Raw genomic sequence first — 16,830 nt, forward strand, 5'->3', positions numbered from 1 at the left:
TTTATTTTATTTCCTTTTTAATTTGTTGTCTTTTTGCTTTTACATTTGCATTTTTCATGCTCTTGTTTTAACTTTATCCTGACTCTTCCTTAGTTTTATATTTAACTAATTTGATGGCCAATTAATCCATTTGACATTAAGTTTACATTCTCTGATTCCAGCTTCTTAAATGTGAGTTTTTTACGGTTTATTTTCCCCTCTGAGACAGTAAACTGAATATTTTTGGGTTGTGGACAAAACAAAATGTGTGAGCTCGTCATCTTTGGCTTTGGGAAAAACTAAATGACTTTTTTTCACCATTTTCAACCATGTTTAGACCAAACAAATAATGGTTTGATGGGGAAAATCATTGACAGATTAGTCAACAATGAAAATGATCCTTCGGGGAAGCCATACTTTGCACAACCACTTGCTTTAAGGTCATGTCACAGCTATTTGAAATCACTGTCAGTCACAATAATGCACATTTTCAGGCAACAAATTGACCTTTTCAACTTTGCAAGGCACTTTGAAAATGATCAAGCCAATTATCTTATAGTTTATGTCCCTCTGTAAATGCACAAGTTAAAGGAGCTAAAGAAATTTAATTTCACCAGAGTTGTATCTTGTATGATTTCATGTGACAAACTGACTGATAAGACTTAATATTGATTCTGATTGTATGAAGCGACCCAATACTCATTTTCCACAGTATCAATACTCCAGTACCAGCTGTGCTTTCTCAACCTCTCTTATTGTTAATGTTTACTACAGTCATTCTGCTGTTCTCTGCTACTGATTATAAAAAGAATGCTGTAAAGGAAGCACATCTATCTTTAAATAAATAGTACTGACTAATGGTATTTTCAAGGTATTGTACTTAAGAAATACAAATGTCATGGCAACACCCACTGTGAACACAGGAGAATACTGTGCGACTGCAACTCACTGCTGTAAAATGTGATTTTTTTTTATCTAGGTAGAAGAGCAGGGGTGAGATGGTCAGAGGAGGGACTGTTGGTGGGGTAGAGGTGTGTGGGACAAGGTTCCCAACATGCTGGCAAGCAACATTACAGTCAAACATGATCAGCAAAAACATGTGAAGAGATGTGATATTCATCCTGTTGAGTAGAAGAGTCTGACTGTAAGCATTTCAGATTTCAATGGTAAATATTTTAGTTTTGGACGGACAGGACTTCACTTTTCAGACTGCTATTCTTACAAAATGACCTAATAATACAAGAAAAGCGCACTCAGAGTGCAGTTTTCCACCAGGCGACTGCATTATTGCTGTGATGCGGCCACTTGAGCTGACTGAGGCCACTCTAGACAGTTCTCGTGTTTCCAGCAGAAGCATCACAGTATGACTCAGAAGATATGTTGAGGATGAATGTATTTTTGACTAAAAACACAGCCACAAATCTTTGATCCATGTTGTTCATAACTGGACTTTTAACGATATAAACTGTCAGTAGGCTATAGCACAACAAAGTAGGAAATAACAACAACAAGCACAATTTGTCTCTGAAATGTTCCATTTAAATAAACTTGCCTTGCCCCAAACAACTAAAAAGAAAACTGCCTATGTAGTTACTTATAGTAGGAGCATAAATAAACAAAAAATGGCCAAATTAATAAAATCTGTAAGTCAAATGCTTCGCTTATGAAACGCTCCCAGTGTGGTGCAACACTGCAACGGTTGAGACAAAACTGGGTCACAGCTGGAAAGTGTTGCAGCTGTGCCTCCTGGCTCCAAGATGGCGGCAACAATAAAAAGATAAAAGACAAATTTAAAAAATCTTGTGTCGTGCCTAACTTTAGTGGATCATAGATCATAGATCCAGTTCTAAATGAAGCCTTTCTCTTGGACGTCAGTTTTTGAGCCATGACAAGGCAAAAATGTGGTTTAAGACAGAAGGTAAGGATGCATGATAATATCGGCCAATATCGGCTTAACAAAAAAAAAAAAACAAAAAAAAAAAACGGAATCAGCCAACATGTTTTTTTTTCTTTATTTTCACAATGAAAGAATATTACATACATCGAAAATCATTGGATTCCATGTCTCCATCTGCTGGTAAGAGTATGCATGCATAGTCTGATGTTAATTCCGCTAGAGGAGAGACTTGATGGTCAATTAGGTCAATTAGATGGGGAAAAAGTGTATATATCTGTATTGGTTATCGGTTATCAGCCAAATGATTTGGTACATATCAGCATATTGGATATCATCAAAAAATCCGATATCGTGCATCCCTAACAGACTGTTGTTTTTAGCCGAGCCAACTTGCACTTCCTACCAGCTGATTAAGAGGAATGAGGAGTCAGCAGTCAGTGAAGATATAAAACAGGTTTTCACCAATTATGAATCAACTCAACCACAAGAGGTCCTTGACCACACAGTCATAAATGTGCACGCTAAATATGAGGCTGATTGGTCCAGTAGTTTGCAAGATTAGCTGCAGGGACACAAATACACACACTCACACACAACCAAACCCATGATCCCCTCCAGGATTACGCCCAGTATGCACTGTGTGATTTTGGGCGATGTGAAAGAAACATGGTGATATCTTTGGTCATGGCTCTAGAACGGTGGTCCTACATTGCACAGTGAGAGAGGTTCAAAGGTGGCCGTTGTCATGGTCTTATGATCAAAGACAGCCTTGGATAAAATTCTGACAGTGTCTGAAATTTGGTAACGACATTCTCACTGTGTGACTTCTGCTATGACCTACGCCTACTAACCAACCAATAGAAATGCAGCATGTAATGACACACTGGCGCTAAACCCAAATCAACAGACAGATAGCAGCTCGCCATGGAGGCAAAACACGGTAAAAGAAATGTGTGGGATTCCAGCAAAGAGGAAAACCTTGTGGAGTTGTGGCAGCAGAAGCCTTGCCTGTATGATGTGTCCTCCAGCTCTTACCATTATCGCATAAAGAACGACGAAGCATGGAAGGAAATAGCAGCAGAGTGAACAACCTAGTGGCTAACACACACACACACACACACACACACACACACACACACACACACACACACACACACACACACACACACACACACACACACAAGTATACAGTGTATATAGACTCTCTATGTTGTACTTCACAGTTGGAGATGTAATAACCCCTGCTGCCCTCTTTGCACACCCGGTATGGGAAGCTTTTGTACGTCGTAGCCTGCGATTCAGTCTGCGCTGTCATCGTACAGTCTGCATACATCAAACTCAGTGTCGTACCTGAGTTTATTAGCTCCATGTCGCACATGGTCGCTTGCATATAACATATAAGATTGCTAAAATCTCAGTGTGTAGGAGGCTTTACAGCCTGCAGAGAAAATGACCTAAAATAACATCATGTTCTAGTTCTGGCAGAAGACGATATAATATCAGTAAAATCCATTGTTAATTCAACAGTATGCCAGTGTTTATATATTGTACCTTCATATCAGTAGAGTTCATTCAGCACTAGAGGCAACTCAATAGGCTGAAAGCAACTCTGAATCTGTGACTGGGTGACACTGAGAAGAACCAGAGCCTCCCATTATCATCTGAATGCAAACACAGGGGAAAAGAAACAGAGTGGTTTTATTAACAGAGACTACTGCTGTATAAATATATATACTTTTAAAAACACTGACTCTAGAGAATAAAGGTATATCTTCAACTAAACTAAATAATCATCATGAGCACTGATGATGAGCCTTTATTCACGCACGAGTCACAGAAGACATTTCTCTTGAGCTGAGCACATACCAGAGGAAAAACACTTGGCACTCTGCTCTGATCAGCTCGTACTTTTCACGGTTTCAACAATACAGACATTTTATGATGAAATCATGTCATCATCTTTCACACATTTCAACACAGAGACAAGTAGCACTGTAACAGCTCATGCCTCGACAGCAGCATCAGACTCTGGACAAGATTTTGTCTTAAAAAGAAATACATTCAAACTATTATAATTCTACTGCTGCTACGTCTGTGTTCCCTGTGCAGCATCTGTTGTGTATCTGTTTATCCTGAGATCTCTCCTCCCTTTCTTTCTTTTTTGAGTTCATTACGCAAATCGAGGCTCTAAGAACGGAGCGTGTTGTACAGATTGTAAAGCCGTCTGAGACAAACATGACTTTGACCCTATAAATAAACTTGACTGGACTCTAAATGCACTGGGAAACTGCAGCCAGTTATCATCGCCAGACTCTTTATGTTATTGGCAATGTCTATTTTCAGTGTTTTTACATGCCAATTAATCTCTTTGATTAGTAACTCCCCTGGACTCCAACACACCCTGGAGCAGGGACATTTTTGGCAACTTGAGATAAACTACTGCTAAATAAGAGTCTGTGCCAGCTAATAAATAAATCCCATAAACCATGCACCTGCTGTCGCTCTCTAAAACACGATAAATAAATAAATAAATAAATAAATAAAGTTGATAGAGACAAACAGAGAAAGAAAGGGAGAGCTATTGCTTCACACTGTCTCTCCCTCTCACACAAACACACCAGGATCATTCAATGGAAACTGTTCAGCCTGGACCTTGGGTTTCTGCAGTAAAGCATCTAATGCAAGCTCAGGCACAATATTCTTCTTTTTACCCATTATATTCAGATATCAGGCTGTGACAGGGAGGAAAGATTCAACGTAATATGGCCAGAATCCTCTGTGATCAAAGCTAACACCACACTTAGCATGCAGCTAAATGGAAAAACTCCAAATACATTATAAAAATTTCATAGATAGAGATGGACAGAGAGGGTTTTGCATCCCAATACACATACTACCATACTACATACTATCATGAGAGAAGACTCTGTATGTCCCAATACAGTCAAATGCAGTGTGTCAAAAACTGCTACTGCTGCATCTGATTGGATTTTGCAGTTTGCAGGCCAGCATGCTTTCCTGGCTACTCTGACCCACAATCCTCTGCGCAACGAAAGATGCGTCACATCGACTGAGCCGCAAACAGATGACGGCTTGACAGCTCGTTGACAGCTGTCAGAGGTAGCAGTGATGGATGACAGCACATTCAAGTAATTGATGACCAGTTGAATACTAATAATAGGAATATTTTGCATTAATTTTGCGAGTATAATATGTGAAAATCTACAATATACGCAGGTATAACTTATGTTAAAACTACATACACTGCAAAGTAACAGCAGCAGAGCTCTCTGGGTTGACTGAAAACTCAGTCTCTGGAGAGTTTGGGGAATGGTGTTTTATTCCATCTCCAAGGTAATAAAATATGAGCAAGAGGGTCAAATTTTAGGGCGTAGTGTGCCCCAATTGCTTGCACACCGCATGTTACAGCACATACTTTGTAGGGGCAGCTGCTGTACCTATTAAAACTAAAGGAAAAAGTATGTGATTAAGAACGCAGCCTTTGTCTTCTTCAAACTAAAAACAAATGGTGTCATTTGTTTTTAGTGATGTCACTTAAAGGAACAGGGCCGAGCAGCATCGTCTTGTCTGCCTCCATCATGTGGCAGAGCCACTGTGGCCTTCAATGATGCACCAGGTTTAAGGACACCATGGAACACAATTTATCAACATTAATTTTTTTTGACGCCCTACTTTTAATACAACAGGACCAGTGGGATCTGCATTTGCATTTCTCACAGTCCCTGAAACAACATGGCACTACTTTGTGTGCAATCTGAGCAAAGGAATTAACATTTGCCTATATTAATATAGAAAAAATGTAACATAAAACATAAATAAAAGTGCTTGCAGGATTCTTCAGGTAAACAAATTAAGAAAGTAAAAATTGTAATTAATTCAAAACTGATAACAGAAAACAGTTTAAACATAAAAAAATATAATTTAATTTTTAATTTCATTTCACTTCTTGCCAATAAGTTCACTTCATTATCTGTGTTTCACCACTGAAAACAATACTGAAAGTTACACTGTCTCATTTCTTCCTTTAAATGTTGAGTTTTCATGATATGACTCCTAAACCATTCTTACCAGGTATTGGCTACAGTGAAGCGCCTGTATCGACGGAGGTGCTTGTTCACCACCTGCTTGCGAAAGCGTCTCGGTGAGCTGTGTGGCGAGAGTTTCTGGCCAGGATTAACAGCAACAGCGGCAGCACTGCATGAGTCTGCCTGGTCCGACCTGAGCACCCTGTTCTCACCGCTGGCTTCCATTAGTGTGGCTTTACGACCAAGTCTGAGGAAAGAAGGGTGGCGGCTCTTTCCTAGTGTTTAAAAAGCTACGGCCTACAAAAGATACTATTAAAATTACACTGTTTGTAAAACTATCAGAGCCTTTTCTCAATGGTTTTAAGACTTAAAAAAAAGATTGAAGAAAAGATATGTCGTTCCATGAGATCAAATTCACAAAACTGTGCTGACAAATATTCACTCCAATGCTCAGCAGAATAACTCTGACTTTATGATTGATCTGATTGGTAGATACCTCTTGGACATCCCTCTGCAGTATGTATAATGCAAATCCAAAACATCATCAAGAAGCTGATTGGCTAATCCATAACAGCTGGAAAACAACACTAAAACTCGCGGAGCATCCACAGTGATGTGCAATAAGCAGAGCAAAAGTTTTCCAGCTCCTGACCTTTAATCCAGATAAATGCAACTCGAACTTTTAAAAAGCAGTGGAGCAGAGTACGAGAGCTGTAGAGATGAAAGAGACGGACAATACATCCCACAGAGAGCCCATAATCATCTGTAGTTTAGAGAGGTGAGTCACAGAGGTTCAAAGAAACACAGTGCACGCTGCAAATTACTATTTAATTTAGTAAAATGGTGTCTATGACAAAAACTCCCTTTTATACATATTGCCTACATTAATGCTACCAAGAAACAGCAGCTCACTGTATTCAGCCTCAGAAGTAGCCACAACAATAACAGAGTCTGCGATTAGATGACTGCCAAATTATTTCTCTGCCATCTGACGCCTCAGAAACAAGCAACATTTGTGTTCTTCTACAGGGCGCAGGGGTTACAGTGAAGACTGTATGAAACAACTAGAAGGTGCTGAAAACACTGTGGTGGACCAAAATAAAAATATAAATGTCACTGCCAGCTTCGCTGCTAATTTGCAAATCTAATGTCAAAAGCAGACGGGAGGAAGAAAAACACACCAGCTTCCCACTGATAGAAACACACAACTTGTCCTGAAGATTCTGCTCCAGCAAAAATACAAAATAACAACTTTACATAGTCCCCAGAGAAAAACAAAAAGCTGAGAGCAACATAAAAATAAGAAATGACCCTCAAGATTTATAATTCTCCTCAGGCAACATATATATAATATGAATTATATTTGAGTAGTTTTCTTCAGCTGGATACAAAGAAAACTGAGGAAATGATTTTTTGATTTGAGACCAAACAGGAGGACACACCAACGAGTAGCTTTTAATCGTGACTGACTCATTGTCCAATGCACAACAGAAGTAAACAGTTGTAGAAGGCGGATTGCATTGATTACCTGCGAACCTTATTACAGATAAAACCATAAAAATTCACTTAACACCCCGGGCTATTATTTGCTTAAACCACTGAAATCAACAGACCTATATTTGGGGCAGCCTTTCACACAAAACTGTTGCTCCGCAAAGATGGGAAATACAATCAAATTGTTTACTTAAACCAATATGAATATCACTTGTATAAAAGTTAGGCTTCAGATAATATATCAATTATGAATTATTCATTTGATCTAGCTCCGACAGACAGCGCATCAGAGAGAGTGAGTTATGGCACCCAGCATACCGACACAACAGCACTTTATCCTGTTAAAACAATGTTCACAACTTGGATTATTTCTATGAAAATCCCTTTTGGTTCTTTTGATCTGAGGACCCTTACAGACGAAATGAAACAACCTGCTTTTATACATCTGAGGAACATCTATAATAATAATAATAAAAAAAAACAAAAAAAAACTGCTTGGCAACCAGACCAGGTGTTTAAGGACGCATTCACACTGGCGCTATTTGGTCCGCTTTAAATGAACCCTGGTCCGCTTCCATGGATAGTTTGGTTCGTTCGTTTGGAGTGGTGTGCACGCTCATTCTAACTCCAAACAACCAAACTAGCAAACCCCGGTCTGCTTGAAAATTGGGGGTCTCAGTTCACTTGCAAGTGAACCCTGGTGCGGTTCGCTTACAGTGGGGAATGCAAACGGACTATCCAGCGAACCAAAGAGAGGAAGTGACGTAGAGCGCAGTGCATTTTGGGTAGAAAAAAAACAAAGCCAACAGCGCGAACCGCTTCATGCCTCACCTGCTGCTCATACTGGGCAGCTTCTTGTGAAAAAACAATTAGGTTTGAACACCGAAGTAAATACAGAAACCCCAAGACTGCATAAATTTGGTGTTGCTCTGTTGTTTTTGTGGTGACCAAGCCGACTGAAAACGATGGATTTCCGTTTTCGGTCCTGGCCAATCAACCAAGCCGGATTTTCTTCTTCCTCACGCTTTTTTTCTTCCTGGTCAGTTGTTTCGGGCAATACCGCCCCCAAATGAGCAGCTGTTGTAACTGCGTGACGTTGTCCAGGCCGTTTGGTCCGCTTTAAAAAGTGCAGTGTAAAAGTGAACCGAACCAAATGGACTGGGCATTTCACTGGGACTAGGCTTTTAATTGAAGTTTTACGGTATTTGTTTTTTTCAAAAACAAGCATGGACCAACCATCAATGAGACCACCGAATGATCTTTTATTCCGCTCACTAATGTTGTCACAGTCCACATTTCAATATAAGGAGAGCCTGCTGTTTTTTTTGGTTCCAACTGGGAACCAACTTTTTGGGTTCTGAAGCAATTTATTTTTGGTCGAGATGCTACAATAAATTCGGTGTGGGAACCAGAACCTGTTCCATGTTGGTGGAAAAACGGTGAGTGTAACACCACTTTCTGAGTCCTGAGTGGCGAGGAAAGGGCGGGAAATCCTCAGTGATGTGTCACACTTGTTGTTACCATCAGGACAGAGGTACAGGGACCCACCTGCCCAGAGATCCTTCATACCTTCCAGTATAGCTCTGATGAACACATGTGGGTGATATGAGGTGTGTCACCTCCAGTGTGTTATACTTAATTCTTCATTGTTGGTGTCTGGTTTTAAATGTTGTGTCTTTTTGTTGTGGTTGTAGTTGTCTGACAGTTGCCATGGATACAAAGAGAGTTTCCAGAAGGACTAATAAACAAGCTAATCAATAGATTCATAGATCACTTGATGATGGTCCTTTTTTTTTCTTACCTGTCAGGGTCAGCCTGTGTGATGTCGATGCGGGGCAGAGAGACGATGGGCAGACTCGTGGGTCTGGTCCGGGTCACTGGATCTTCTTCAGGAGTTAGCGACCTGCCCCTGTCCCTCTCCTTTTCCGCCTGTCGCCATGACAACGGCGGCAGCTGCAGGTTGCCAGAGAACCGCCTGTGGACTTTGCACACCTCGACGCCGAGCGTGCTGCCTGCGGGGAACTGTGCCGCGGGAGGCTCCTTATTCTCCTGAGGGTGAAAAAAAGAAGACAAAAATGACAATTTCATGGGGTTAGCTTTCCATGAAATTGGCTCATAATAATCCCTCCGGAGAGGATCTGTGGTGAATAAACATGAAGAAAATATGGGTGAAATGTTTTTGTTAAAGCCACAAGATTGAACGGAAACACAGATTCCCATAAAGGAAATCATATTTAACATATTTAACAAAGCAGGAGCCAAATGTCACAGCAATAAAAGGGAAATTAATAAAAAGAAAACCAAGAAATAAGTAATGCATGATGTAAAGAGCTGTGGATAAAAAAGGAGAGATTCATGAGACCAATTTATCGCACATAAACATGACTGTTTTACAGCCACTCAAAGATGTGCAAATGTTTAAACTCTAACTAAACAATCTGCCTGTCCTGCACATATCTGATTTAACACAGTGCTGTACTGTATACATGTCTTTATGCTCCTCGCAGCGTAGAGGAAAAATTAACCATTTGATTAAAGCCCATGTCAGTCCCCTGACACCTGAGCTGCCAGTCGATATGTTTATTAAGCAGCGCTGGATATACAGTGTATGTTTAATGTGTCTGGTTGAGTGTGAAGGTTCCAGGAAGGAGCCCTTGGTGCTTCATTGTAATGACGGGCTGTAAACAAGCCACGGCACTGAGGAAACAGAGGCAGGCTGCCTGAGCTAATTCTGCATACATCACCCTCCAATTTATGTTCACAGAGTGCAAGTGTAAATGAAACTGGCTTCAGATGAACGAGGGAGACGTGGAGGAGCGAATGATGCCGAGGGGGGAAATAGAGGATCAAGGAATTCCTGGAACATGGCTTCGACAAACAAGAAAATATTTGTCTGTTTGGTTGACAGAGAGTGAGAGTGTGAGAAGGAGAAAGAGTGAAGCCACAGCCTGGCCTCTCTGTCACCAGGGCTGACAGCTCACAACAGTTTGACGAGAACAAGCCTGCACACCATCGACGAGAAATTCACTCTCAACTGATAGTGTTACTTGCTGCCATCAGGTACTACAGAGTACTGAGTTTAATAGAGCCTAATATATTGTCCAACTAGTATTTCTTTAAAGGCAAACACAAACATATTTTAAAGAATTTGGAGCAAGTATGACATTTAACAGTTGTTAAACTGCTCATCAGTGCTCTCTAGTGGACAAACCAAGGTTATTATTAAAATTAAATGCCTCTTTCAAGATTAGGGTGTCTTTGGTGATAGGAGACTTAAATTTAAGATTTTTTTTTTAGACATTTATAGCTTATTGTTAACCACAATTAAGACTGATTTTTGGACAAATCATCTTTTTCTTATGCAAGCACTGCAGGTATATATTAAGCTATAAGTCTACATGTAGTCCCATACAGCAGCAGGTTTTACGTAGGAATATGGTTAAGGGGTGTGCCATATAATCTCGTTCATGATAATACCGGTATAATTTTTAATATGATATGAAAAATTCATATCGTGGTACTCGCGATATTTTGACTTGTTGACATATTGATGTCATACTGTTACCCTCGGCAACAACACGCATTGCTGAAAGCAAAATTACTCTGCAGTGGTTCCAAAAAGAGGAGCAGCTTCAGTAGTGTGGAATAAACTGTGGCGTCCTGAATGTTTTATGAACAGCCCCGGACTTCTCAGACTCTTTTAGTGACTTACCGCTCAGAGGGAACTCATTCAGCGGTTCCTCTGGCAGCAGCACAGCGTCTCTCCCTCTCTTCTCTCGCTGTGCGCACACAGGAGTCGGTGTCGTCAAGTGATTTTGTCATAAACCTTTGGCAATGTAAACCTATGTGACGCTCGCGGCTCGACAAAAAACTCCATATATATGGAGCCTGTCACAGGTTACAGCGTGATGATTAGAAGAGAAATGGCAGAGCATAAAGGTCCAGGTGGAAAAAAAACAACTCAGTCATTTAGGATTTTACTAAAAGAATTAAATCACCTGTTGATTTATATATATATAGATCCCAGGGGACATTTTTTGTATTTGGGAGCTGTTTAAATGTGTAATTTGTGGTAGATTTTATTTTGTTAAACTATTGATATACAAAATCTGAATCTCACTCTGAGTTGCTGTTGTTGTTCACAAACTAAAGAAATAAGAGATCATTTTTTTTTAGTTTTTACTGAATATTTTAAGGCAAACTGTAAAATGATATCACTTATTTTGCTGCAATTCTATTTTCTTAAATTAATGGTAAAATATATTTTTTGTTTTACGAATTTGTCATATTGACAACAATATTGTTATCACAAAAATACCCTGAAACATCATGTTTCTCCTACTTACAGTGTTTTATGCGACATATTCAGAGCAGTTTTGTCATCATCCAACTAAATAGCAAAAAGTAGTATATAGTAATGTCACATATAGCCTAGTGATACCTACACCTAACTTAAGTCTCGGCCGACGGTTAATTTTTGGAGAGTATTTTCAATGTTTCTACATTTTCTGTTTTAAGATTACAGAGTATCGTTCACATCTCATGCCAGTGCCTCAGTCCCAGACACTTTCGGTACCATTTTATCTCATATGATATGACGCAGCCTACTTCAGTCATGGTTCTGATGATGTCGCTTGTAATTAACACCCCCGCCTCTTTCACATGAACGTGCCCGTGGCTGGATAGGAAAACCCAGAGTTGACTCAACTAGTTGAAAACCAGCTTTGTAGTACTGGTAGTATCGGCGAGATAACAAAAAGATATCCAGGGTAAGTTGAACTGGCTTTGTAGTACAGGCCTCTGGTCATGATTTCTGGAAAGAGACATTGCTGTTGAGTTTTTCAAATGTGTTTTTTTGCACCTTGAGCACCACAAGCTGAGTGCCATCTAGTTCCATTACACTGAAGAGAAGGCAGACGTCTCTACAGCTGACATCTCCAACACTCTGCAACTCACACCAAAACAATCTACTGATATCTACCACTGTTTGAACCGTCTCTTTAGGCTTAGTAAAAAGTCAAAAGGATGACGGTGAAAAAAGATGCACATCTGTCTTGCTGAGGTGATGCATAAAAAAGAAACTAACTGTAGGTAACAACTCCCACGGGGCTGGCAGCACCGTCATCTGCTCCCATTAAAACATCCTCTTCACTGCGTCAGGAAAATAACATTTCAAGTCTAAACTGGCTCTTCAGAGAGGACAGAGAGATCCTCTGAGATCTGAGTCCTGCGAGGGATGAAGGTCAAAAGGAAAAACGCTAAAATTCTAATTAATGAGTGAGTGATGTGAGACAGAGTGGTGCCACATGATGAGGGCTGACCGTCATCTGAGAAGTACAGGGAGAGAAAACGACAGAAAGAAAGAGGGAGTCATCCCACCACCTCTTTCCGGTGAAAGTGACAAACAGTAATGGCAGGGACACGACGACTGGGAAGCAGAGAAGAAACATGAATGAGAGAATAAACTGCTAACTAGGGAGCAGGGATAGAGAGTTTCTGAATGAGAGAGGGGAAGACAGAGCAGACCGAGAAGTGAGTCTGGCTCCTGATTGGTGGTAAATACAGCTCTGCTGACTCCTCTGCTCCTTCTAGGAAATGCAATTTGTCTGATTTATTGTTCCTGTCTGTTTAAGATAGATTCTTCCTGTCGAAAGGAAAAAGAGTGAAAATAAAATCTGGCAAAACATGACTCTGTTCCGGCGACTCTGATCTGGAACTGTTTCCACTTACACAACAACTCTCGTCAAACAGACGTTATAATCAGAGGCCTAAATCGTCCCTGGTCAATACGTCTCAGTGCCGTTTCTGTTCCACTGTAAATTAGCGTCAATTGGATATCGATTTCATCTCTGACATCAGGACATGTAATTCTAGTTCTGCATTGATCCCATGTCTGTGGTCCACTTTGGGAAATACTGCTGATTCATTCTGAGTGTACGGCTGTGTGTAAGCCAGCAGTGGGATAAGGATGCTGATAATTTTAGAATATAAAAACATTAAATTTAGAAATCTATTTGTCGATTTGTCATATGTGGCGGAACTTGGTCATAAAAGCACAGGAACCGAGATGAAAGGTAAAACAATGAGTCTGAAACGGAGGTAGTGTATCTCCGGTGTCAAACAGAGGTGGAGTGGGTGTTTTCTCGATGAAGATGAAAGGCTCCTCTTGGCCGCAGAGTCTAAACAGCTCCAGCGCTCTCTGGGTTATTTCCAAAAAGCCTTTTTGAAGAAGATGGTACAAATGAGACAGCCTCAGGAGTGAGCGGTGCAAACACCAAGGGCAATGACGGAAATAGTTTCAGGGCTTCATCCTTCTACCCCCAACAAAAAGTCTGGTGTATTTTTCCCTGTTGACATTACAGTGCCTGACATATATCTTTAGGTTTGGGAAATACTACAGGAACGAGTTAGGGATGTAATAAAATTTTGCAATATTGTGATGAATAAATGTCTCAATACCATCTTGACAAAATCTACCATGGTATGACATGGTTATTTCCTTACTACAGCTGCGTTCTACTAACTCTCCTTGTTGAAAATGGTCAGGGTTCGACATTAACACTTGCTAGCACTAACTGTTAGGCAACAGTATCTCTTTTCAAAGTTTCGTAACTTGACTTTGTAAAAAACGATCCTTAAGATAAATCTGACATTTGATTATTCATCAGTTGTGCTAAGTTGAGAACAGTTGTTGTCGTTAGCCGTTTGTGATACCTGGGTTAAGTCTGTCGACCAATCAGAAGCCGTGTTTCTGACCGTGTGGCAGCTCTGATTTCACGGGCACTGTGCAATGGACTAACAAGCAGTTGTCTTGTTTTTGGCTTAAAGTGCTCCTCCAGCTAAAACTAGCCGATGATTATTAAACTTAAAATCCTCTCAGCCATGTGATTATGTGTTGATTTTATATTTTACATAGTTTGCATTGATGTGATTTATTTCATTAAAAAGCTTAATGTCAGACAGAACAGGCCCCGTAGCAAGGCAACAAATTTTTCCCAGTGGCCAAAAATATCCCCTGCAGCCCAGGAGGCATTTTGCCCATGTACCACCATTATAAAAGAGACGCTTGTAAAACTGTCAACAGGACACCTAAAACCGTAAACAAGGTCAAATATGACTTTTCCTATTGTAAATTTTTAAGCCATGGTGGTTTTATGTCTGTAAAACGATTGAAAAATCTCTGACGTCATCACAATTTAAAGTCTATGAGCCGAGTGGGAACTCATTGAGAAACACTACTGTGCTGCTGCGGTAGGGACTCAGCCTTGAATGTGGGAATGAGGAACGCTCTTTACCAGGTGCCAGGTGTTTACTGGGCACCCCATACTTTTTGTCAGCAATGTTTTGTCAGCATCTTGGCACGATGAAGTGCCAACTCCTTCAAATACACCACAGACTGTATGGGTTGTAGCTGCTGCAGGAGTTTGAGCTCCCCACTGGGGACAGATGGAGGAGTTAACCCAGCCACACACACACACTGTGGCAGGCAATTGTTAGCGTCACACGGCTAACTTTGTGGTTATTTTAATAAATAATAATAATAATCTTAATTTATAAATCACTTTTCAAAACAGAGTTACAAAGTGCTCTACATGTCAATAAATAAAACAGACATGAAAACGACAACTTTGAAAAAAAAAAACCTGATAAAAACATTTTGGTATATAGAAACTGAGGAAATAAAAGACACTTTAAATGAATTTAAAACTCGGGTAAAATCAAGGAAGGCTCCCCAATAAAAGAGCTTACTGACTCGGCCGACCTGATTTCCTCGGGCAGATTGTTCCAGAGTCCCAGGGCCCTGACAGCAAATGCTCTGTCCCCTTTAGTTTTCAACTGGGCCTCTGGAACAGACAAAAGACCTCCGCTGCCTGAGGACCTCAAAATTACGTCCCAGTGTGTATGTGTTAAGACGTCGGAGATATAGCTGGGGCAGAGACTATGAAGAGCCTTAAAAGTAATTAGTAAAATCTTAAAATCTATTCTGAAACATTATTAACCCTCTGAAACCTGAGCAAACTGGCTTGATTTTTTTAAATACATGGGAAGAGGGCAACGAACAACAAAAGCAGTTACCGCCAAAAATTGAAAAAAAAAAAAAAAAGTAAAAAGAGAAAATTAAAAACTAAAAAATTTGTAAAAAACAAAAACAAAAACAAAACAAAAACAAAAACTGGGAAAGGTGCTTAAAAATTATAATAGTTCTGTACCATAATTTTAAATTTGTTATAATAATAATCATAAATAAGCTTTTTTTTTTTTTTTTAATAATTTTCTATTAATTTAATTTTTTTTTTTTCAATTTGTGGGACATTTCTTACCAAGTTGCTCATTGCTTTTTTTGTCATGTTTCTGAAAGAAATCACACCAATTAGCTCAGTGTTCAAAGGTTTAAATACTTGTGATATGTGTTCAAAAGCAGCACAAGAATAGTGATGTCGCTTCAGGTTTCAAAGGGTTAAGAGGTTTAGCAGCAGAGTCGAGACATTTTGGTGTCAGTGTGAGCTGGGACAGTTTAATGGCTATGTGTTGGATGTAAGCTGCTGCTGCATTAGCTTGTGCAGCAACCGAAAGTTTACAGATACGGCTGGGAGTCGGAACGGTCTTGGATCAGACCGCTGGTACAAAAAGGTTCGAATAGGAAAGGTCCGGTAATGTCTGACTGGAAGAGGTTTGATACTACTTGGTACTGGGTTATTTCCATCAATACCCTAACAGTATTGACTATCGATACCCAGCCCCATCTATTACAGGAATGTTTTCAGGAAGTCTACACAAACATTCCTGCCAGTAGAGTTTAATAAACATTGTAGGTGGTATTAACTAAAAGGATTTCACTCTAAAATGAGACGCCGGCCTTTTGAAAAATGTGTCTGCCATTACCTAAATCACTGCTGGTATGAAAGTCAAAATCACCACTAATCATTCCTGACATTAATGGTCATTACACGGGATTAAATTGTGTATTTCCTCTAAGCAAGAAATAAACACCATTAGGGTTCGACTGTGTTTTTGCATTATAATAAATGTTCAGTAAATTTTAGGGGGGTTGTGGGGTGATGGGAGGCGTCACAGCAGAAAAACTTTCATCGTCCACGATGTAGCTTGGCATCTGAGCTCCTGTTGGACAATGTCACGTAAATGATCAGGCCTGCCTGCCCAGTCATAAACACCGGTGGCGTGGAGGAGAAACAGATGGGCCTCTCTGTCAGATCTCTGTCCTTCCTCCTCTTATCCATGCTTCCACTCAGCCTAATGCCCTAAATGTCTCCTGGTGTGAAGTGTCTTTTTACACCTTTCCTCCTCTTCCCGCTCTGCCTCTGACTAAACTCTGCATCACTCCTCAACTCTTTGTCTCTCTCTCGCGTACACACACACACACATACACACACACACGACACACTGTCCTTCACT

At 40.2% G+C, this 16,830-nt stretch overlaps 1 protein-coding gene across 2 annotated transcripts in view; it reads right to left on the reverse strand.

Annotated features, from left to right (window-relative positions):
* LOC125901730 (cAMP-specific 3',5'-cyclic phosphodiesterase 4B-like) overlaps window positions 1-16,830 on the reverse strand; it is a 97,249-nt gene that overhangs the window by 47,695 nt on the left and 32,724 nt on the right. For both annotated transcript variants that reach the window (XM_049597598.1, XM_049597599.1), the window contains exon 4: window positions 9,218-9,465. In XM_049597598.1, the coding sequence (XP_049453555.1) occupies window positions 9,218-9,465 (248 nt within the window). The remainder of the gene's footprint in view (window positions 1-9,217; window positions 9,466-16,830) is intronic.

Source organism: Epinephelus fuscoguttatus, linkage group LG15, assembly GCF_011397635.1.
Source record: "Epinephelus fuscoguttatus linkage group LG15, E.fuscoguttatus.final_Chr_v1".
In the NCBI taxonomy this organism is placed as follows: Eukaryota; Metazoa; Chordata; class Actinopteri; order Perciformes; family Serranidae; genus Epinephelus; species Epinephelus fuscoguttatus.